Here is a 22,763-nt window from a genome sequence, read left to right as displayed (position 1 = left end):
ACTTTAGTTTAGTGTCACCTGTACCGAGGGACAGTGAAAAGCCTTTAGTTGCATGCTAACCAGTCACAGCCGACTATACAATATTAGTGTAGTTAAAGTTGGGCGATGTTAAAGTCCCTCACCACCTCTAATGGCAATAATGATATGGTGCGGGCAGAGAGAGGATGTGGAACCAGGTTCTTCAATACTTCACAATCTCTGTACTCTGAACTGTAGCCTTTTGAGCATCCCGAGTAAAATAGTGGTCAAGTTAGGTTTATGTTTATTATTATCATGTGCAATAAGGTACAGTGAAAAGCTTTCTTTGTATTTTATCCAAATCAGATAATAATATACTTAAATACAATCAAGTCAAACTCAAATACAACAGCTCATGTAAAGGGGAAGTTACAGAGTGCAGAATATAGTTATCAGCATTGTCGTGATTCAGTTCCATAGACAGTCCAATGTCCGCAATGGGGTAGAGGTGAATTCATCAGTACCCTAGCTTATGGAATGACCATTTAGAAGACTGGTAACAGGGAAAGAAGCTGTTCCTGAGTCTAGTGGTGTGCGCTTTCAGGTTCTGTATCTTCTTCCTGATGGTAGCATGGAGAAGAAGGAATGTCAGGGTGGGACTAGTCTTTGACTACATTGCCTGCCTTTCCGAGGCAGTGTGAAGTGTAGATGGAGTCAATGGTGGGGAGTCTGGTCTGTGTGATGGACTGGGCTACATCTACACCTCTCTTCAATTTCATGTGGTCTTGGGCAGAGCTGCTCCCAAACCAAGCTGTGATGCAACCTGACAGCATGCTGCATCTGTAATTATTGGCCTTGTATCCAGAGGCCTGAACAATCAGTCCAAAGGTGTTTGGATTTTAAGGATCTAAAAATTCAGGGACTAAACAGGTCATCTCCCTAGGCTCAACTTTCCTGTTCCCCTCCCGCTTTTGCCCATCATCTCTCCCTCAACTGGTTCCACATCCTCTCTCTGCCCGCACCATATCACTAGTGCCATTTAATCTGCTCTTGTCCTTAGTGGTCATTCTCATTTGCTCTCTCCATTCCTCCTCTTGAACTCAAAGCTTTCCCTTATCCTGATTGGTTGCATCATCAGTGGCACAGTGGTTTAGTTTCAGTTCAGTTTATTGTCTCTTGTCCCGTGAAAAGCTTTTGTTGAATGCTATCCAGTCAGCAGAAAGCCAATTCATGATTACATTAGAGTCAATAGTGCAGCGGTAGAGCTGCTGCCTCACAGCGCCATTGAGCCAGGATCGATGCTGACCTCGGGTGCTGTCAGTATGGAGTTTGCACGTTCTCCCTGTGACTGTGTGGGTGTCGTCCTGGTCAACCCACATCCTAAAGAGGTGCGGTTTTGTAAGTTATTTGGCCCTCTGTAAATTGCCCCTAAAGTGTAGGGAGTGGATGAGAAAGTGGGATATCATAGATCTAGTGTGAATGGGTGATCAATGGTCGGCGTGGACTCGGTGGGCCTAAAGGCCGGTTTCATGCTGTATCTGTAAAAACTAAAGCAAATGGCTTGGTACGATAATTCCAAAGCACAGGAACATAAGAGGCTGCAGAATGTGGGGGACTCAGCCTAGTCCATTAGACACTGCCCTTCCCTGCATCGAAAGCATCTCAGTCTTGACCTGAAACGCCCCCTATCCATGTTCTTCAGAGATGCTGTCTGAGCCGTTATTCTAGCACTTTGAGCCTCTATCACACGGGGAGTTGCCTCAAGCAGTTGGCATCTATCATCAAGGATCCCCACCATCCAGGCCATGCGCTCTTCTCACTGCTACCATCGGGCAGCAGGTCTGAAGTTCCACACCACCAGGTTGAGAAACAGCTGCTTTTCTACAACCATCAACTACCTGCACAACCTAAGGGAAATAGATAGGGTGAATACAGTTATTTTTACCCAGAGTAGGGAAATCATGAATCAGGGAGCATAAGTTGAAGGTGAGGGGAGGAAAGAGTTACTAGGAACCTGAGGGGCAACTTTTTCACACGGAGAGTGATGGGATATGGATTGAACTGCCAGAGGAGGTCGTGGAGACAGGTTCTATAACAGTTTGTAAGATACTTGGACAGGTACATGGCTAGAAAAGGTTTAGAGTGTTATATGGGTCAAATGTGGGAAAATTAGACTAGCTAAAATGGGGCATCATCGTTGGCATGGATCAGTTGGGCAGAAGTGGCTGTGCTGTATGACTCTATCATTCCGTGTCTCTAACTCATCCTACTTCGGTAATGGAACACAACCTCTTGCACTATCATGGACTTGTTTTCTAATTGTGTTCTACACTAGTGACTTGTTTTATTAATCTTTTTCTTTTTGCTGTCTTGTAGAATTTTTGTGTAACTTCTATTGATTTATACAATTAATGAGTTTATGTGAATTGTCTGAGTCTATGTACCTGTGATGATGTTTCATTGTACCTGTAAGCTCGCTGTACGTGCACATGACAATAAATTGACGAGTTCACCCCCCAGCCCCTGTCTCACTCTCCACAGATGCTGTAGGAAAGAACTGCAGATGCAGGTTTAAATCAGACGTAGACACAAAATGCTGGAGTAACTCGGACAGGCAGCATCTCTGGAGAGAAGAAATGGGTGACGCTTCGGGGTCTGACCTTTCTTCAGACTGATGTTACTCCATCATTTTGTGTTCACATCCACAGATGCTGCCTGATCCGCTGAGTTCTTCCAGCACTTTATGTCTTGCTCCAGACTTCAGCACCTGCAGTTCCGTGTGTCTCCTGTTGCAGGTTCTGTCAAGTGTTTATTGTCACCCCTGACAACTATTCAACATTTTCACAAATCCGAGCAAAACTTTTAACCAGAACCGAAACAACATCAATCCCAGGACTTACTTCACCAGGTCCTCCAGGCCGGCCTACCAGTATCCCACAGTTTCCGATATCTCCTCAGTATCTCGATATATCCACAGCATCCCGGCCATTCCTCCTCGCTTGCTTTGCATGCTGGGAGTTGTAGTTCATATGGAGGAGCAGCTGCTGCTGGCGGAGGGCGAGCGGGGATTATGGGATACTGGAGGACTTGGGTTGGGAGGAGCAGCAGCAGCTGCTGGGCTGAGGGTTGTGGGATACTGGAGGACTGGCAGGTTGAAGATGGGAGGCGAGTGCGAGCGGAGCCTAAGGTCCGTCCAGTGACTGGAATGGGTGCGCCAGGTAAGAAGCCCAAGCTAGGGTCGGACTGGAAGCCACAGGGATCGGCCTCATGCCCCGGTCTGCTGCAACAGTGGGCGGTGGGGGAGAGCAGGAAAGGCCGAGGATAGGGGTGCGGAATAGGCCTCGAGGCCTCCAGGCACCGCTCCACAGTCTGAGGCAGCCGGGGTCAGTCTGAAGGGGGTAATTATTTATGTGGCTGCATCCCTGGAGGATTGGTGAATAAATTGTCGATTTAAAACAAAATCCACGCCCCTGATCCTCCTACAGACCACTATCCCTCTCCCCAATCTCCTCTCCTGGTCCCGAGCTGTGACTCAATTGAAGGTGATGTCTCCCACCTCCTAGCATTCAAACCCCTTTAACCTGTTCCCTGACCATCCTGAACTCGTTCCTTGGATAGACACAAAACGCCTGAGTAACTCAGCAGGTCAGGCAGCATCTCTGGAGAATCGGTGATGCTTCGGGTCGAGACCCTTCAGACTAGCAATCAGTGGAAAGGGAAACTAGAGGCATGTAAGGGTACAGAACAAATCAGAGCCTGCACCAATGGCCAAAGAGCCCACAATGGTCAATTGTTGGCTGTGCAGGAGGTGATAACTTGGGGGTACAAACAATAAAACTAGCAGGACGACTAGGGTGGGGGAGGGATGGAGAAAGAGGATTGCAAGGGTTATTTGTAATGAGAAAAATCAATATTCATACTGCTGGGTTGGAAGCTGTCCTAGAAAATATGAGGTGCTGTTACTCCAAATTACATGTGGGCTCACTCTGACAGTGGAGGAGGCCCTGGACAGAAAGGTCAGTATGGGAAGGAGAGTTAAACTGTTTGACAACCGGGAGATCGTGTAGGCTAAGATGGACTGAGCGTAGTTGTTCAGTGACACACCCAGACTGTGCTTGGTCTTCGGTGTAAACCATCATCTGCAGTTCCTATCCATTCCTTGGGATGCAGGAAGATGAGGGGTGATCTTATTGAGGTGTACAAGATCATGAGAGGAATAGACAGGGTAATTGCACATGTTCTTTAACTCAGAGTAGGTTAATCGAGAACCAGAGGACATGTTTAAGGTGAGGGGGGACGGATTTCATTGGAACCTGAGGGGCAGCTTTTTTTACACAAAGAGTGATAAGTGTATGGAACAAGCTGCCGGGGGGAGGTAGTTGAGGCAGCTACTATTGCACCGTTTAAAAAACATTTAGACAGGTACATGGATAGGATAGGTTTTGAGGGATATGGGCAATTGCAGGCAGGTGGGACTAGTGTAGATGGGGCATGTTGGCTGGTGTGGGCAAGTTAGGCCAAAGGGCCTGTTTCCATGCTGTATGTCTATGATCCCTAGTGCCTTACCCCGAACCCGGGTCTTGGCCCCTGGCATCTTGCTCCAACCATCCTGAGCTCTGGCGCATTACTCTGACGGTCCCAACCTCCTGTGCTTTACCCAGATCCCTGGCCCAACTGCCGATGCTGGTTTACAAAACAAGACACAAAGTGCTGGAGGAACCCAGCGAGTCAGGTAGCATCTCTGGAGCACAAGGAACTACGGATGCTGGTTTACAAAACAAGTCGCAACGTGCTGGATTAACTCAGTGGGTCAGGCATCATCTCTGGAGCACAAGTAACTGCAAATGCTGATTACAAAACAAGTTACAAACTGTTGGAGTAACTTAGACTAACTGAGATAGATTGATTTAGTTGAGTTTAGAGATACAGCATGGAAACAGACCCTTTGACCTGCCAAGTCCACACCGACCATCAATCACCTAATTCTATGTTATCCCACTTTCTCACCTACTCCCTAAAAAGGGTAATTTTCAGAGGCCGATTAACCTACAAACTCGCATGTCTTTGGGATGTGGGAGAAATCCAGAGAACTCGGAGGAAACCCACGCTGTCAGGGAGAATATGCAAACTCCACTCAGACCCAGTAACCGGGGTCAGAATCAAACCGGGGTCTCTGGCGCCGAGTGGCAGTGGCTCTACAAGCTCGCCCTTTGTTGTGGATGAGGTTGTGTGGGCTTTATTCCTCCTCTTGGTTTGTTGATCTCCAGTAACGTGGCCTACCTTTCACTGTTGTACCAGTGTAGATGTAACCCAGTCAATCAGGGTCCTGTGTGTTGAAGCCTTCCACCTACACTACATTTTGAATTACTGCTACTCTCAGAGGAGTGTGAAGTGGAGGAATACTGATTCATTGAGCAAGTTCGTTGACATAAGATGCTTTCCCTTTGAAACCGTTTCCAAGGTTCCATCGCATTTGGTTCCTTTGATGTCAACTCTTCCTATTATTAGAGTCTTTACTTTAGACTTTAGAGATACAGCACGGAAACAGGCTTTCCGACCTACCAAGTCCATGCTGACCAGCAATCGGTATGCTAACATGCACACCAGGGACAATTTACAATTTTACCAAAGCCAATTAACCTCCACATCTGCTTGTCTTTGGAGTGTGGGAGAAAACCGAAGCATCCGGAGTCATAGAGTCATACAGTGTGGAAACAGGCCCAATTTGATCCCTGCGCGCAACATGTCCCATCTACACTACTCCCACCCGTCTGCTTTTGGCTCATTTTCCTCCAAGCCTATTCAATTCACATACCCCTATCTGAATGTTTATTAAACCTGCTTCAACTACCTCCTCCAGTAACTTGTTCCATACACACCCACCTCCCTTTGTGTAAAAAAAAAGTTGCCTCTCGGGTTCCTATTAAATCTTTCCTTGCTCACCCTAAATCATGTCCTCAAGTTCTTGATTCCCCATCTCTGGTAAAAGACTCAGTGCAGTTAAGTCTATAAGATCACCCCCCATCCTCCTGCCCTCCAAGGAATAAAGTCCTAATCTGCTCAACCACCCCCTACAGCTCAGCCCCCTAAGTCTCAGCAACTGCTTCATAAATCTTTCCTGCGCCCTTTCCAGCTGTACAACAACATATTATTGTGAAGCAACATTTTCACAAGCGTTGGACTGATTACTTCCCAATCATTGGCAGAATCTAAAGTTCACCTACACAAGCTTTGATCTGCGGGAAAGGATTCAGATTTTAGACACGGAATTAAAATGAGAAACAGGAAGGGAAATAGATGGATGGCGATGGGGAACTTTCTCTCGCTCACTGGGGAGTAAAGTTGTGAAATTAATTTCCATGCAAGGATATTGTGGAAATTCATTGTGGACCGAAGGGCCTGTTCTTGTGCCACATGGATATTGAATAGTGCTGCAAATTCATTTAATCCAATGTTCTTCGAGCGAGAAATGGAATTGAGGGAGAGGCTGAAAATGTGGGCAGTAGAATTTGACCTTCAAAAGTTAGACGAGGATGTCATTAAGTTGGAAAAGGTGCAGAAGAGATTGAGCAGGATATTACCTGGACATGGGGGGGGGGATTGAGGTGTAGGGAGAGGCTGGATAGGCTTTGTTCTTTGAAGCGGTGGTGGCTGAAGGACGACCTTATTGAGGCGGACAAGATCATGAGGAGCATGGATAAAATGAACACTCAGTCTTTTTCCCAGGATGGAGTACTCTAAATATAGAGGGCACAGGCTTAAGGTGGGAGCGGAGATTGAAGAGGGATCTCAAGGGCAACATTTTCACTCATATTGGAACATGCTGCCAGAGGAAGTTGTAGAGGTAATACAATTACGACATTTAAATATATTTTGACAGATATATGGATAGGAAGAGTTTAGACTACCTCCTATAGAAGGCAGACTATCAGCCAAGTGCGCCTAGTCCACTATGTCAAGTTAGTCGGCATGGACAAGATGGGCCAAAGGGGTTGTTTCCCTATTGTATGACTACTTGTTTCCCTACTGTAATGTGGGATCACATTAAGAGCATTAACGACCTTTCCACTGTGAATTAGGGTGTGGTGAGGAGAGGTAGGGTGTGATGGTGACTGTGTCCAAACAATCTGGTACGCTGTAGCCTACTAGTTTAGTTTAGTTTAGAGATACAGCATAGAAACAGGCCCTCCAGCCCACCAAGTCTATGCTGACCACCGATCCCTGCACACTAATGCTATCCAACACGCACTAGGGACAATTTACAATTATACCAAGCCAATTTACCTTTAAAGCTACACGCCTTTGCAGTGCAGAAGGAAACTGGAGATCCCAGAGAAAGCCCTTACAAGTCACGTGGAGAACGTACAAACACCTTACAGACAGCAGTGCCAGACAAACCCAGTGGACCAGGCAGCCTCCATGGATGAAATGGACAGACATTTCAGGTTAGGACCTTTCTTCAGACTCAAGGGGCCTGAAGTATGAAGAAAGGTCCTGACCTGAATCATCTCCTGTCCATTCCCTCAATGGATGCTGCCTGACGTGCTGAGTTTCTCCAGCACTTTGTGTTTTGGCCCGGGGAAGAGCCAGGAAGGAGAGTTGAGAACTATCCTGTGCGGTGAAAAGTGATCTGAATCATGCTGCTTAAAAGGGCAGAAGAGGCAGCTTCAATTAAAATTTTCAATACGCTTTCGGAAGAAGAATATTTCAAGGCTGTGGGGAAGGAAGGTTTGAGTTAGACTATTTGGAAAAATCTCTTCCTAAGGGTCAGTGAAAACACTAAGCTGAATAACCTACTGAGTCCTGGGATTCTGCGCGATTTGTCTGATTATGTTTGAGGGAAATTGTTCGTAGCGATCTGAAGACTCTCGGAGGATGTGGTCTAAATTCCTGATAATTACAAATGCTTAGCTTGGAATCTTGTGACTCTGATGGAGGGAAATTGGATTACTGCACCAACACAAGAACAGCAGTCAGCTCCATCAACTGAATCATTGGTTGGATGGAAATCCGGAGTTGAGATGTTGGCTGTGTGAGAATGATGGGTCAGATGACGTTAATCGCACTCAATGCTCAAATCATCCTCTGAGCTTTTCCGTTATTGAGGAAGCGTAAAGCCCGAAGGTTATAAACAATAGTGGGCTTTGATAAAAATAATTTGCAGCCCTATGTCAAGCCTGCAGTCACACATTCCTTCTGCATCTGTGTCAGTAATTATCTCATTCTGCTTTTCCTATTAAATGTAGTGCAGCTTTAGACTTTAGAGATACAGCACGGAAATAGGCCTTTTGGTCCACTGAGTCCACGCCGACAAGCAATCACCCCGTACACTAGCACTACACTACGTATAATGATTCAGTGGTTTCATTATTGTCACGTGTACCCAGGTACAGTGAAAAACCTTGTTCTGCATGCTATCTAAACAGATCTGATAATACTGTACATAAATACAAGCCAAACTCAAGTACAATTGGTAGAGTGAAGGGGAAGATCGTGTGCAGAATGTAGTTCTCAGCATTGTAGAGCGTCAGTTCCAAGGACAATGTTTATGTCTAAATAGATAGAATCATCTATCCTAGAATTTCCATACGCAGTCTGGCATTAAATCTTGTTTGGTTATCATTCCCATGAAACTCCGTGATTGTTCAGGTGACACAGTGGCGCAGCAGTAGAGTTGCTGCCTTAAAGTGCCAGGGACCCAGGCTCGATCCTGACGAACAGGCCCTTTGACCCACCGAGTCCACGCCGACCAGCAATCACCCATGTACTATCCTACACACTAGGGACAATTTACAATTTTACCATAGCCAATTAACCTACAAACCTGTATGTTTTCAGAGTGTGGGAGGAAACCAGAGCACCCGGAGGAAACTCGCGGTCACAAGGAGAACCTACAAACTCCGTACAGACAACACCCGTAGTCAGGATCGAATCTGTGTCTCTGACTCTGTAAGGCAGCACTCTGCTGCTGCGCCACCGTGCCGTCCCCAGTCCTTTGAGTGAGTTAAAAAGAAATTGGCTCAGCCAACTCGAGAGAGCTGCAATGTTTTGCTAAGTTACTTCTGTTATATATCTGCCAATTATTAACACTCAAGGCGTTTGGGCTGGTTACATAACATTGTGTAAGTGGATCACATAGCATGTAGGTTGACATGTGATTCAGTACGTTTGAGCACGATCGCTCAAGAATGATAACTCTTCATGCTGCGCCTTTCCTAACAGTTGTCTTCCTTGTTTCAGGATCCACACAATGGCACAGATAGAGAAGAAGGGGGGGCTTCTCCGCAAAGCATCGTCCACCAAAAAACCCTTAAAGGAGAAGGTGGTTTTAATGTACGATGAAATCTTCAAGGTGCGTGTGTCTTGCAGAAGTTATTCATGCTGAGGGTGCATTTTCGAGAAAGGGACTGGGCTGACCTGTACACTTGGTTCAACATTGTGATTCATTGCAGAGAGCAGTCTTTACTGCCCATCCCTCAGAGGGATACCTCAGGCAGCTTTGGAATTGCTGCCTGAGGACCAAGTTCGATCCTGAACACGGCTGCTCTCTGTACGGAGTTTGTACGTTCTCCCCGTGACCACGTGGGTTTTCTCCGGATGCTCCGGTTTCCTCCCACACTCCGAAGACGTACAGGTTTGTAGGTTAATTGGCTTCTGTAAATTGTAAATTGTCCCTGGCGTGTAGAATAGTGCTGGTGAACGTGGTGATCGCTGGTCGGCGTGGAATCGGTGGGCCGAAGGGCCTATTTCCATGCTGTATTTCTAAAGTGTAAAGTAAAGTCTAAAGCACATTGAAGCACCCTCCTGTACGCTTGCAGTTTGTGCAGTGATGGAACTCCATTGGGTGAGTTATAGAGAGTCATAAAGTCATCCAGCATGGAAACAGACGCTTCTGTCCAACTCCTCCATGCTGACCAAGTTGCCCCATTTAAGCTAATCTCATTATCCTGGGTTTGGCTGGTCCCAGTTCCTTGGCATTGCCCCAGCTTTGGTAAAAGAATGGAATTCAACTTTCAATTCAGGTCTTTGAGGGGAAGTGAGAACATTGCAACTAAGATGTGAGAGGAACTGTGCCATTTAATTCAGGATGAGATGCCATCATGAGTAATCATCGTTTAGTTTCGTTTAGAGGTACAGCATTTCGGCCCACTAGCGCAATGTTATTGTACTTTCCCATCCATACCCTACACACGAGGGGCAATTTACAGAGGGCCAAATGATCTACAATCCTGCAGGACTTTAGGTATGGGAGAAATCCGGAGCAGCCGGAGGAAAGCTGCGTGGTCACAGGGATGTGCAAACCAGGGGACCACCAGGGGAAGAAATTGCAGTGGGAAAAATATCCTATAACATGTTTTATAAGAATTTAACATAATGTGGCGATGTTATTTCTGTCACAGCATGAAGATCCAGCGAAGAATTGTCCTCGCTTCTGGGAGGAACTCTTCCTGATGAAGGTTAGTTGCAGTTTGTTCATTCTTGTGGTGCTGGTCTGTTTAACTGATGTTTTAGACTTGAGATACATACAGCGTGGAAACAGTTCCTTCGGCCCACTGAGTCCGCGCTGACTAGTGTGCGCGAGCATTATCCTGCACACTTGAGACACTTTACAATTTACAGAAGCTAAATAACCTACAAACTGGTACGTCTTTGAAATGTGGGAAGCACACGGAGAAAACCCACGTGGTCACAGGGAGAAGGTACAAACTCTCTACAGACAGCACCCGTAGTCAGGATCGAACCCAGGTCTCTGTTGTTCATTGGTATGTAATAAAAAGGAACTTCCAGGTAGCATGTGTAGATAAAACAGTACAGCACAGGAACAGGCTCTTCAGCCCAAAATGTCTGTGCTGAAAATGATGCCAAGTTAAACTAATCTCCTCTGCCTGCACATAATCCATATCCCTCCTCACCCTGCGTATCCATGTGCCTATCTAAAAGCCTCCTAAAACCAATATGATATCTGCTTTCACCAGCACCCCTGGCATCACGTTCCAGGAACCCATCACCCTCCGTGTAAAGCAAAACAAACTTGCCCCGTACATCTCTTTTAAACTTTGTGAATTAAAGTCTATGAGCTGAAGTATCAACCGTTAATCTCCACCCTTCACTCTTTAGGTGAACCTTGAGTATTTGGAGGCGAAGCTGGAGTCTGTGGATGGCGATGAACTGATGAAGCTGAAGGATAATATCAACAGCCTCTTCCAGCACTGTATAGTGTCCTTAAACGAAGAGCACCAGATTAAAGTGGTGAATGCATTGCAGGTAAGGTGTTTGGATTATTGGTCAGCATGGACCCGGTTGCCTGAAGGGCCTGTTTCCATGCTGCATCTCCAAACTAAAGACCTTGTTTTAGATTTTTTTAGATTAAGAGATACAGCGCGGAAACAGGTCCTTCGGCCCACCGAGTCCGCGCCGCCCAGCGATCCCCGCACACTAACACTATCCTACACACACTAGGGACAGTTTTTACATTTACCCAGTCAATTAACCTACATATCTGTACGTCTTTGGAGTGTGGGAGGAAACCGAAGATATCGGAGAAAACCCACGCAGGTCACAGGGAGAACGTACAGACTCCGTACAGACGGCGCCCGCAGTCAGGATCGAACCTGAGTCTCCGGCGCTGCATTCGCTGTAAGGCAGCAACTCTACCGCTGCGCCACCGTGTCGTTCGTGTTGTAGACCTTAAGTGGGCTTCAGCCTGTGTTTTTACTGCGCCCCTCCTTCCATGTGATCATTCTCATGCTTTCCCATCCCTGTGATCTTCACCACACAGTGGGAGAAGCCATGAAGGAAAGACTGAGACACAAAAGGAGATTTACATAGCACATTCACGTGTTTTTCAGGACATCCCATGTGCTTTACCTTTGAAGTGTAGAGAGAGAGATATGACAACTAATTTGTACACAGCAAGCTTCTGCAATTGACAGTGTAATAATGACCATATATTTTTATTAATAATAGAACACAGAGCAGTACAGCACAAGAACGGGCCCTTCTGCTCACGATGTTTGTGCCGAACATGATACGAAGTTAAACTGATCTCATCTGCCTGTACGTGATCCATATCCCTCTACTCCATGCACTTCCATGTGCCTATCCAAAAGCCTCTTAAAGACCAATCATATTGTTTGAGGGAGAAATATCATCCAGAACATCTTGTGGACCATTCCCCATCCCCTTGAACTTTTGGAATGGTGCCACGTGATCTTTTATTCCCGCCTGGTGGAGGGTCAAAGTCCCAAGTTCTTTGACCTCTCCACCACCCAAGCTCCCCTTGTTCTTTTAGTGCTTCTTCCTGTTGGCTGCCCCAGATTTGGTGGTGAAAGAGGAATAAGTCGCAGGTCTTACAGCGTGGAAACAGGCCCTTAGCCCAACTTTCCCATGCCACCCAACGTATCCCATCTACACTAGTCCCACCTGCCTGCGTTTGGCCCATATCCTCTCTAAACTATTCTATCCATGTATTTGTCCGAATGTTTTTTTAAATATTGTGATAATACCTGCCTCGACTATCATCCGGCAGCTCGTTTCGTACTCCCGCCACCTTTTGGGTAAAAAGTTGCCCCTCTGGTTCCTGTTTCATTTCCCCTCCCCCCTCACCTTAAACCTATGTCCTCTGGTTCTTGATTCCTGTGTAAGTAACTGTATTTACCCTATCCATTCCTCTCATGAAGGTATTTATTCACAAAATGCTGGAGTAACTCAGCAGGTCAGGCAGCATCGCCAGCATTTTGTGAATAAATGAGATGCTGCCTGACCTGCTGAGTTACTCCAGCATTTTGTGAATAAATACCTTCGATTTGTACCAGCATCTGCAGTTATTTTCTTATACCATTCCTCTCATGATATACACCTCGATGAGATCACCCCTGCTCCCAGGGATAGAGTCCTAGCCTGCTCAACTCCCTTTAGCTCAGGCCCCTCAGTCCTGTATATTTACCGTGTACAGGACCCCTCATCCTCTGGGAATGCAGGGATTAATATCCGCTGCCTGCTGGTGACGGTTTCTCTGCCTGTTTCCCCACTCCCCCTCCAGACGCTATGTGCACTGATCCGGGGAGTCCATCAGAAAAACAAGCCGACCTCCGGCTTCGACATCATCAACATGTTGATGGGCTTTGACAAGGCAGAGCTCAGGATGAAGGTGAGTTTCTGGGGCGGCGGGGCGCCTGGGAGGGAGGGAGGCGCACGCGGGGGTGCTTTGTGTTAGCAGTAAGTGTTGGGTTTGAGGGGAGTGGGATTAGGGTTTCAGTTGGTTGGTGAGAGTCAGGACGAGTGACCTTTGGACTGTGTTCCCCGCTAATTTACTGTTCTGGCTGGTGGAGTGCAGGCTCTGGTTCTGCAGTGATTCCATTCATGTGATAGGAGCAGAATTAGGCCATTCAGCCCATCAGGTCTACTCTGCCATTCAATCACAGCTGATCTATCTTTCCATCTCAACCCCATTCTCCTGCCTTCTCCCCATAACCCGGACACCCATACTAATCAAGAATCTATTTATCTCTGCCGTAAAAATATCCAATGACTTGGCCTCCACAGTCTTCGGTGGCAATGAATTCCACAGATTCACCACCCTCTGACGAAAGAAATTCCTCCTCATCTTCCAAAAAGGAACGTCATTTTATTCTGAGGTTATTACCTCTGGTCCTCGACTCTCCCACTTGTGGAAACATCCTCTCCATATCCACTCTATCCAGGCCTTTAACTTTTTGGTAAGTTTCAATCAGATTCCTTCCCCTCAACCTTCTCAACCCCCGCGAGTACAGGACCAGTGCCATCAAGCGCCGATGTGGATTGTGCAGTAGTTTGAAGAATTGGTGGTTTGTTTGCTTCGAATCCTAGAACCTGGTGGAAAGTTTGGACGCGTTGCTGTGCGGAGATGGTTCAGAGAGCTTGAAGAGTCTCTGCCTGAAGCTGCTGCTCTGTCTGGTCACGGTAAGAAAACCTTCCAGTCAGGTTGGGGTATCTCCCTGAGTGCTCTGTGCCTGACCGACAGTCCTCTTTCCTCTGCCCCCTTACCCTCCTTGACCCCCGTCCCTGCCCCCACCCCTCCATACTCCTCACAATCTCCCCACCCTCCATCTTCCTTCATGATCAACAGAGGATGGAGCATAGAAGTCAAGGTTGTCCCTTTGGGAAAGATGTTGAGGGGGATGGGACATTGTCCTCCTTACCACCCCCCTCTCTTCACTCCCCCTCCCCTGCCTCATCCCCACCCTCGATCTTCAAAGGGGAGTGCAGATGTCAAGGTGGTCTCTCTGGGAAGAATGGGGAAGGGGATGGGACATTATCCTCCGCTCCCACTCCCCCCTCGCCCCCCCCCCCCCCCCCCCCAAACACCCCTTACCTCAATCTTCAGAGGGTAGAGCACAAGTCAAGGGAATGTTGAGTGGGATGAGACGCTGTTGTCATCCCTCATCAGTCATAGGAACAGAATTAGGCCATTTGGCCCATTGTCTACTCCGCCATTGATTCATGGCCGATCTATCTTTCCCTCTCAACCCCATTCTCCTGTCTTCTCCCCGAAACCTTTGATGCCTCACTGATCAAAAATCTGCCATTCTCCGCTTTAAAAATACCTAATGACAGACTCCACAGCCGTTCTCTCCAACCCCACCCCCGCCCCCATTCCTATGCCCAGTCCCACCCTATTACATTGGAGCTTTGGCACAGGAGCACAATCATTGTGGGTGTTACTCACTGGTGACTCCTGCTGGCCACACATGAGGTCACACAAGCAGAGTTCTCTGGGCCCTGTCACCACCGGTTTCTCTCTCATTGGCAGGTCACAGACAATATCAGCCAGAACACAATCTTGGAGTACGTGATGATTAACAGTATTTTTGAAGCCATTCTTCAGGTGAGCAACGCTTTCATCCTCCGTTATAAAACCCTGAGACAGATGTGCCATTCAATTACGCAGTTGAGTCAGCGTTACCTCTCTTGAGTCAATCTTCAGCTTCAGTCTGCGGAAGGGTCTCGACCCGAAATGTCACCCATTCCTTCCCTCCAGAGGTGCTGCCTGTCCCGCTGAGTTACTCCAGCATTTTAGGCCTATCTTACCTTTCTTAAGGTAGGATTGTTCCACCGCAGTTGGTGGTTGCTGAGATGAGACTAAGCCGTTCCCTCTCAGTGGAGAGTAATCCTTGCACCGTTTGGAGAGGACCAGTGGAGTTTTCTTTGCAGGGGCCCGATGAATATTATTTCCACAATCAACACCACTGAAACAGATTACCCGGCCGTTATTACCGTGCTGTGTGGGATCTGCTGTGCACATTATGGGGTGCAACGGGTGCACCATCTCCCACACAGCTCCAGAGACCCAGGTTTGATCCTGACCGTGGGGACTGTCTGTGTGTGGAGTTTGCATGTTCTCCCTGTGACCGCGTGGGTTTCCTCAGGGTGCACCGGTTTCCTCCCACATCCCAAAGACGTGCGGGTTTGTCAGTTAATTGGTCCTCTGTAAATTGCCCCTAGTGCTTAGGGAGTGGACATGGAAGTAGGATAACACAGAACTACTGTGAACGGGTGATCACTGGTTGGCGTGGACTCTGGGCCAATGGGTCTGTTACCATGCTGCATCTCCAAACTAAACTTTGTCATACAAAACTTAGTAAATGGTAAGGTAACGTGAATTACAGAAGAGGTTGCACTGGATTAGGGATGTATTAGTGATAATGCGGCTTCCATCAGGGTCTGAAGAACGACTTAGAAGTTACTTTGGAAAGTGACATGCAGAAATAAGCTGTGTCAGATATAAACAGTATCGGGGGGAGAAAAAATGCCTGTTCCCCGCAGCAATCAGACACTATTGTCCGTTAAGAACACAGTTGCTACTGGGTGGTCATTGAAATTGACATGTGCACTGACACTTTATGTAATTGTGCAATGAAATAAGATGGGCTTTATTATTTTTAGCTTACAGTACCAAGTGTATATGCATTGCTATTGAAAAGACCCTTTTTGAAAAACCTGCACGGAAAATAACGTTATTGCGGGTGTGAAACTCTTTATCCCCCCCCAACCCCCGTTGACACAATTGTGTGCACAATGTGATTTTTTATAACACAAGGTTCTGTAGAAATGCAGCTATAGCATTATTGCAGAACTCCCTGTACCCACATTGTACAGGTTCACCACAGATTGTCCAGTAATTGGTGTTCCGGTCCCACCTTTAATCCAGACAGAATCCCTCCTGGAAGTTCCCCCGAAAATGTGGCGTGTAAGTTGGTGGGGCGACCGATCTCACATTCATTGGGACTTCTGTGCCGTTCGACAGGCTGAATTTGTCACATGCGGCCGGGGTTCTGGAACTCCAGCCCGGCCGGAGCCAGCAGATGCATTCCCATAGCCGACTTCCGCAGCCGACTTGGCAGGCCGGTATCTTGGCCCCCCCCCCCCAAGGCTGTGACAGCTGTTAGAAATGCTCTGGAACCAAGGGTGCCGGAAAATCGGTGGTGGATCTGTATGAGGTTTAGATCACTGCTGTTGGAAGAATCTGTGCAATCTAACCTGCCACCAGGTGGCGCCGTCCTCCAAAGTTACACTGTCGGATCTGCTCAAAGGCAACGGGGTGGAGCGAGGAAAAAGCACAAAGTGCTGGAGGAACTCAGAAATCAGGCAGCATCTGTGGAGGGAATAGATAGGTTACGGGACGAGAACCTTCGTCACATTGATTATGGGAGGGAGGAGAAAGCTGAAACCCATATTTCCAAGAGCAACAGCATTTTGTTTTTTAAATGCTAATGTTATATCACAAGCTTATACCAGGGTTTGCTTGGATATCGGGTAGTAGGGTGCACCTCTGTACATAAGATGATCAGCCACGTACTGGGGTGAATGACTCCTGTGTAACACTCCCACATATGCTGGGACTGGCCAATACAAAGAGCTCTGGATTAATGTGCTAAAGCAGTGCGTTAGTTTAGTTTAGTTTTAAGGTACAACATGGAAACAAGTCTTTTGGCCCATCAGGACCACACTGACCATCGATCACCCATTCACATTAGTTCTATGTTATCCCACTTAATCATCCACTCCCTGCGCACTTGAAGGCAATTTACAGACTGCACAAAAAAAATGCAAGCACCACGTCTTTGGGACGTGGGAGGAAACTGGAGCACCCGGAGGAAACCCACATGGTTACAGGGAGAACGTGCTAACTCCATACGGACAGCACCTGAGGTCAGGATTGAAGCGGCTCTCTGGCACTGTGAGGCAGCGGCCCTACAGCCGTCCTCTGTCGCTTTCTGTGTGTTTTGTTTTCTGATTAAATGGGCACTGGGACGCCACCACTCAGGCATGCCAGGAATGTCACTGTCTGCCTCTGTGACCAACGCCTGTTTTCTCTTTCCCTCTCTGCTGGTGCAGATTCTCTCCGTGGCATCCAGCAGGGTGCTGCACGGGTACGATGGAGTGGTGCTCCTGGCGCTGCTTGTTAACTACAGAAAGTATGAGGTAAGGATTCAGTGATTTTCCCCCTGCCCCCCCCCCCCCCCCCTCTACCCCTCCCTTCACCCTAACTCATCCTGTAAGTGATATTAAGACAGAAAGCGTTACGTTATAGTCTAGGAACAGATGGCACAGCCACTGATTATAAGGACGCACCTTTAGAATGAAAATACTTCTTTAGTCAAGGGTGGCGAATCTGTGGGATTCATTGCCACTGATGGCTGTGGAGGTCAAGTCATTGGGTATTTTTAAAGCGTAGATTAAAAGGTTCTTGATTGGCAAGGATGCCAAAGGTCGTGGGGCGAAGGCAGCAGAATGGGATTGCGTGGGAACGATAGATCAGATGGCGGAGCTCCTATGACTTATGAACATACTCCCTCTCCCCCACTCCCACTCCCTTTCGGCAAACGCTACCAAAGTTTTAAAGCTTGAAAGTTCCACCAGTTTCAGGAACAGTTTCTTCCCCCACGGTTATCAGTCTCTTCAAAGGCCATCTCGTATGCAAAGGACATATTCCCGATTCCCCCATTCAACCTAATCGAAACCCTTGCACTTTTTAAACTCTGCACCTTCCCTGTAACTGTAGCACTATATTATGTATGATATGTTTTGTCTGGCTTATGTGCAAAGCAAAGTTTATCACTGTATCTTTGGCTTGGAGATACAGCTTGGAAACAGGCCCTAAGCACAACCGAGCCTACACTGATCATTGATCTCCCATGCACGCTAGTTCTCCATTATCCCCTTCTCTTCAAACTAGGGGGTAATTTACAGCAGGCCAATTAACCTACAAAACCCGCACGTTTTTAGGATGTGGGAGGAAACCGGAGCACCAGGAGGAAACCCACGCAGTCACACAGGGTGAACGTGCAAAATCCACACAGACAGCACCCGTGTTCAGGATCAAACCAGGGTCTCTGGCGCTGTGAGACAGAAGCTCTACCAGCTGCGCCACTGTGCTGCCCTGTAAATTCTCTTGGCAATTTGGCATGCATTAGGTTTGGCTTTTACAGCATAATAAAATTAATGAAGCAAGCACAGTTTTTTTTCATAATTTTGCAACATGTTTGGTGCATATGACGATAATAAATCAGCACATCATATTCTACGTGACCATCAATCTATCTGCACTAATCCCATTTGCCAACAGGTCTGTATGCTTCTGTGCCATGGTGTCTAGATACATGTTAGATGTTGTGACCGTACCTGGCTCCACCACCTCCTCAGGCTGTGCATTTCAGATTGTGACACAGTGATGTCAGCTGATAGAGCCACTGCCTCACAATGCCAGAAACCCTGGTTCGATCCTGACCACCGGTGCTGTCTGTGTTTGGAGTTTATACGTTCGCCCTGCGACTGCATGGGTTTCCTCTGTTGGTTAATTACCACTAGTATGTCGGGAGTGGATGAGAAAGTGGGATAACATAGAACTAGTGTGAATGGGTGATTGATAGTCAGTGTGGACTCGGTAGGCCGAAGGGCCTGTTTCCATGCTGTATCTCTGAGTGAGAAAGTTCTTTGTTATATCACCTCTGAACCTCTTGCATCTCGCTCTAAAGCTATGCCCTTAAGTTCTATGGAAGATGAATTTAACATGTCTCTTCAAGCTTGGAAAGTTTAATTTCCGAGGCAGGAATTTGCCAGGCATCAGGATACAAATTAACAGAATTGCTTTTTTAAAATGTATTTGCAGGTTAAAGGTAATCTTTTATCTTGTGAATGAGTTATATAAATACAAGTATTTACTGTGGAATCTGGTACAGACCAGTTAATGTACAATTTTTATAGCTACCTCATTACACGCAGTATAACAGACCATTAAACCGAGAGTCACAGACTCACAGATTCATCTAGCAACGAAACAGGCCCTTCAACACAACTTGTCAAGATGCTCATCTACGCTGGTACAAGTATATAATACACAAGTAACAAGGTTATGCTTCAGATATACAGGTGGACCACATCTGGAAAACCTGTATTGTAAAACAAAAAGTGCTGGAGGAACTCAGCGGATCATCGAGTTATACAGCACAGACACAGGCACTTTTGGCCCAACTTGCCCATTTCCCTCTAAACCTTTCCTATCCATGTACCTGTCCAAGTGTTTTTTTAAATGCTGTTGTAGTAATGTAGTGGTGTTATACATCACACAATATAGTTTAGTGTATTATTGGCACACATACCGAGTTACAGTGAAAAGTTTTTTTGTTGCGCGCTATCCAGTCAGCAAAAATACTAAACATGATTGCAATCGAGCCATCCACAGTGTACAGTTGGAGCAGATGATCACACGATGACACTTCCTGGTCTTCCGCTGGGGAGGTTGTCAGTAGTAGTGAGTTCAAATCTTGCCATTGCTACTTGAGAATTATTTACTTTAGTTTATTGTCATGTGTACTGAGGTGCAGTGAAAAGCTTTTGTGTTGCATGGGATCCAGTCAGCAGAAAGACTATACATGGTGAGACCAAGCGCAGGCTCAGCGATCGTTTCGCTGGACACCTCCGCTTAGTCCACCTTAACCTACCTGATCACCCGGTTGCTCAGCACTTTAACTCCCCCTCCCATTCCCAATCTGACCTTTCTGTCCTGTGTCTCCTCCATTGTCAGAGTGAGGCCCAGCGCAAATTGAAGGAACGGCTCCTCATATTCCGCTTGGGTAGCTTACACCCCAGCGGTATGAACATTGACTTCTCTAACTTCAAATAGCCCTTAGTTTCCCTCTCTCCATCCCCTCCCCCTTCCCAGTTCTCCCACCAGTCCTACTGTCTCCGACTACATTCTATCTCTGTCCCACCCCCTCCCCTGACATCAGTCTGAAGAAGGCTCTCGATCCGAAACATCACCCATTCCTTCTCTCCAGAGGTGCTGCCTGTCCTGCTGAGATACTCCAGCATTTTGTGTCTACCTTTCATTACAATCAAGCTGTCCACAGTGTACAAATACAGGATAAAGGGAATAACCTTCAGTGCAAAATAAAGTCCAGTAAAATCCGATTAAAGATAGTCCGATGGTCTTCAATGAGGTAGATGGGAGGTCAGGACCGACCGCTCTGTAGTTGAAGATCGGGTGGTTCAATTGCCTGACAACAGCTGGGAAGAAACTGTCCCCGAATCTGGAACAATGTGTTTTCATGCTTTTGTACCACTTGTCTGTTGTAGTTTAGTTAAGCAGCATCACGACTCGGTTAACACGCGGCGTCTTGTCTTGCAGTCGGTGAACCCGTACATTGTGAAGTTGTCCATTGTTGATGACGAGACCACGTTAAACGTGAGTACGAACAGCTGCTGACCTGGCACGGGGGGGGGACGAGGCAGGCGGGAGTCCTGCGGGAGCCTTCCTTCCCCTTCCAGTCTTGTCTGGAGGCAGATCTCCGGAGAGTAAAGATAAAATTAATAGGAAGCACATTATCCGAACGGTGAGAGACTGCAGGTCTCTGGAAGGGAGGCAGAGGAATCTCACAATGTGCGATTTGCTGGAGGCTAGAACGCAGGTGGAGCAAGTAATTAGGATGGCTCACAGATTGTTGTTTATTGCGAGGGGAATTGAATACCAGAGTAGCAAGGTTATGCTTCAGATATATAGGACACTGATGGGACCACACCTGGAGAACTGTGTACAGAAAATCAAATAGTGTTGGAGAAACTCAACGGGTTCATGATTATAAGTTAAAGGAGTAGAATTAGGCCATTGTGCCCTTCAAATTTACTCCGCCATTCAATCATGGCTGATCAATCTTTCCCTCTCAACCCTGTTCTCCTGCCTTTTCCCCATAAACCCTGACACCTTTACTAATCAAGAAACTGTCAATCTCTGCCTTACAAATATCCATCGACAGCCTCCATAGCCTTCTGTGCCAATGAATTCCATAGATTCATCATCCTCTGACTAAAGAAATTCCTCTTTTTCTTTCTGAAAGTACGTCCTTTTATTCTGAGGCTGTGGCCTCTGGTCCTGGACTCTCCCACTAGAGAAACAGTGGTCATGGAAACTGGCCCTTCAGCCAAAAAATTGCCCATGCCGACCAAAATGCCCCACCCACCTGCCTGCGTTTGGCCCATATCCCTCTAAATCTTTCCTATCCATGTACCTGTCTTTTACATGTCATGTATATGTGTCTTTTAAATGTTGTTATAGTACCTGCCTTAGCTACCTCCTCTGACAGCTTGTTCCATATGCCCACCATCCTTTGAGTGGAAACAGTTTCCCTCAGGTTCCTATTAAATCTTTCCCCCCTCACCTTAAACCTGTGTCCTCTGGATCTTGATTCCCGTGTTGTGGGTAAAAGACTTCATTCACAGATGGTTGGCCAGCGACGAAGTGACAATAAGAGTGAGATAAGATAGAAAATGTGAGGAACGTGGTCAAAGGATCTTTCAGGATTCAGACAAGATGGAGTTTAATCTGAACAAGTTTAGTTTAGGTTTGGAGGTGCAGCGTGGAAACAGGCCCTTCGGCCAGAGGAAGGAATATAACTCGGAGGGGACAGAGAGAGGGGAAAGGGGATAAATGTCTGCGCATCAAGCTGGGGTAGAGGGAAGAGTGAAAAATGGTAGCCGACAATGTTTTGAGTCAGAAGAACGGTCCCAATCATAATGTCACCTATCCATGTTCTGTGGAGATTTATGCCTGACCCACTGAATTGTTCCAGCACAGCCTATTTTTTTTTGATAGCAGACCTGCGTGAAAAAGATGAGCTTGTGGTTAAAAAAAACTACACACACACAAAGGGGGGCATGGGGGGGGGGTGAGAAAAGTGGAGGGGCAGGGAAAAGTGTGGCAAGTAATAAGGTGGATACAGGTGAGGGCCCTAGTGCTCCCCCCATCCCAAAGACATGCTGGTTGATCGACTGCCTGCTCTACATTTCCTCTTAATGACACTTATTGGCAAAGAACAAAATCAAAAGTAGAGTTGGAGACACAGGTGGGGGCCGGTAGGTACAGGTGAGGGGACGATTTTGATAGGCAGATTGTTGGATTCAGGCCAGAGATTAAACGATAAAAAGTGTGTGATAAGGACGCAAGAGTTGTGAATAGTGAAGGCGGAGAAAGGAATATTGGTGCAAGGGGACGAGGGGGGGGTGGTGGTGATGGGGGAGGGGGAAATATGGGTGCGAGTCCAGGTGGGACAGAAGGAAAAGCGGCAGGGAAAAGAAAGGGGGCAGTTGCAGCTTAGTTATCTAAAATTGGAGAATTCAGTGTTACCTCAAATAGGAGAATTGAGCTCTATTGGTAATTGTGTCCCGTCTTTGTGTTGCAGGGAATGGGCCTGGTCATCTCGCAAGCACTGACGGAATACAACAGGTTTGTACAAAGGATCCCGCATGAACTGTGCATTGGTTTAAGAGGT

At 47.0% G+C, this 22,763-nt stretch overlaps 1 protein-coding gene across 2 annotated transcripts in view; it reads left to right on the top strand.

The window, feature by feature from the left end:
• The first annotated feature begins 3,044 nt into the window (after positions 1-3,044).
• armh3 (armadillo like helical domain containing 3) overlaps positions 3,045-22,763 on the top strand; it is a 123,596-nt gene continuing 103,877 nt past the window's right edge. Inside the window, exons 1-11 of one of the 2 annotated variants that reach the window (XM_078413350.1) lie at positions 3,074-3,176; positions 8,797-8,957; positions 9,199-9,310; positions 10,359-10,415; positions 11,077-11,223; positions 13,001-13,108; positions 13,807-13,899; positions 14,750-14,824; positions 17,335-17,421; positions 20,627-20,683; positions 22,674-22,717. In XM_078413350.1, coding sequence (XP_078269476.1) covers positions 9,209-9,310; positions 10,359-10,415; positions 11,077-11,223; positions 13,001-13,108; positions 13,807-13,899; positions 14,750-14,824; positions 17,335-17,421; positions 20,627-20,683; positions 22,674-22,717 — 770 coding nt within the window. In that variant the 5' untranslated portion in view covers positions 3,074-3,176; positions 8,797-8,957; positions 9,199-9,208. Of the gene's footprint in view, positions 3,177-8,796; positions 8,958-9,198; positions 9,311-10,358; positions 10,416-11,076; positions 11,224-13,000; positions 13,109-13,806; positions 13,900-14,749; positions 14,825-17,334; positions 17,422-20,626; positions 20,684-22,673; positions 22,718-22,763 lie in introns of both variants that reach the window. The other variant, XM_078413349.1, reaches the window with a different exon arrangement.

The sequence above is a fragment of the Rhinoraja longicauda genome, chromosome 16, assembly GCF_053455715.1.
Source record: "Rhinoraja longicauda isolate Sanriku21f chromosome 16, sRhiLon1.1, whole genome shotgun sequence".
NCBI classification, from domain to species: Eukaryota; Metazoa; Chordata; class Chondrichthyes; order Rajiformes; family Arhynchobatidae; genus Rhinoraja; species Rhinoraja longicauda.
Note: the sequence above shows the minus strand (reverse complement) of the source record. Positions and strands in the feature narration are given on the sequence as shown.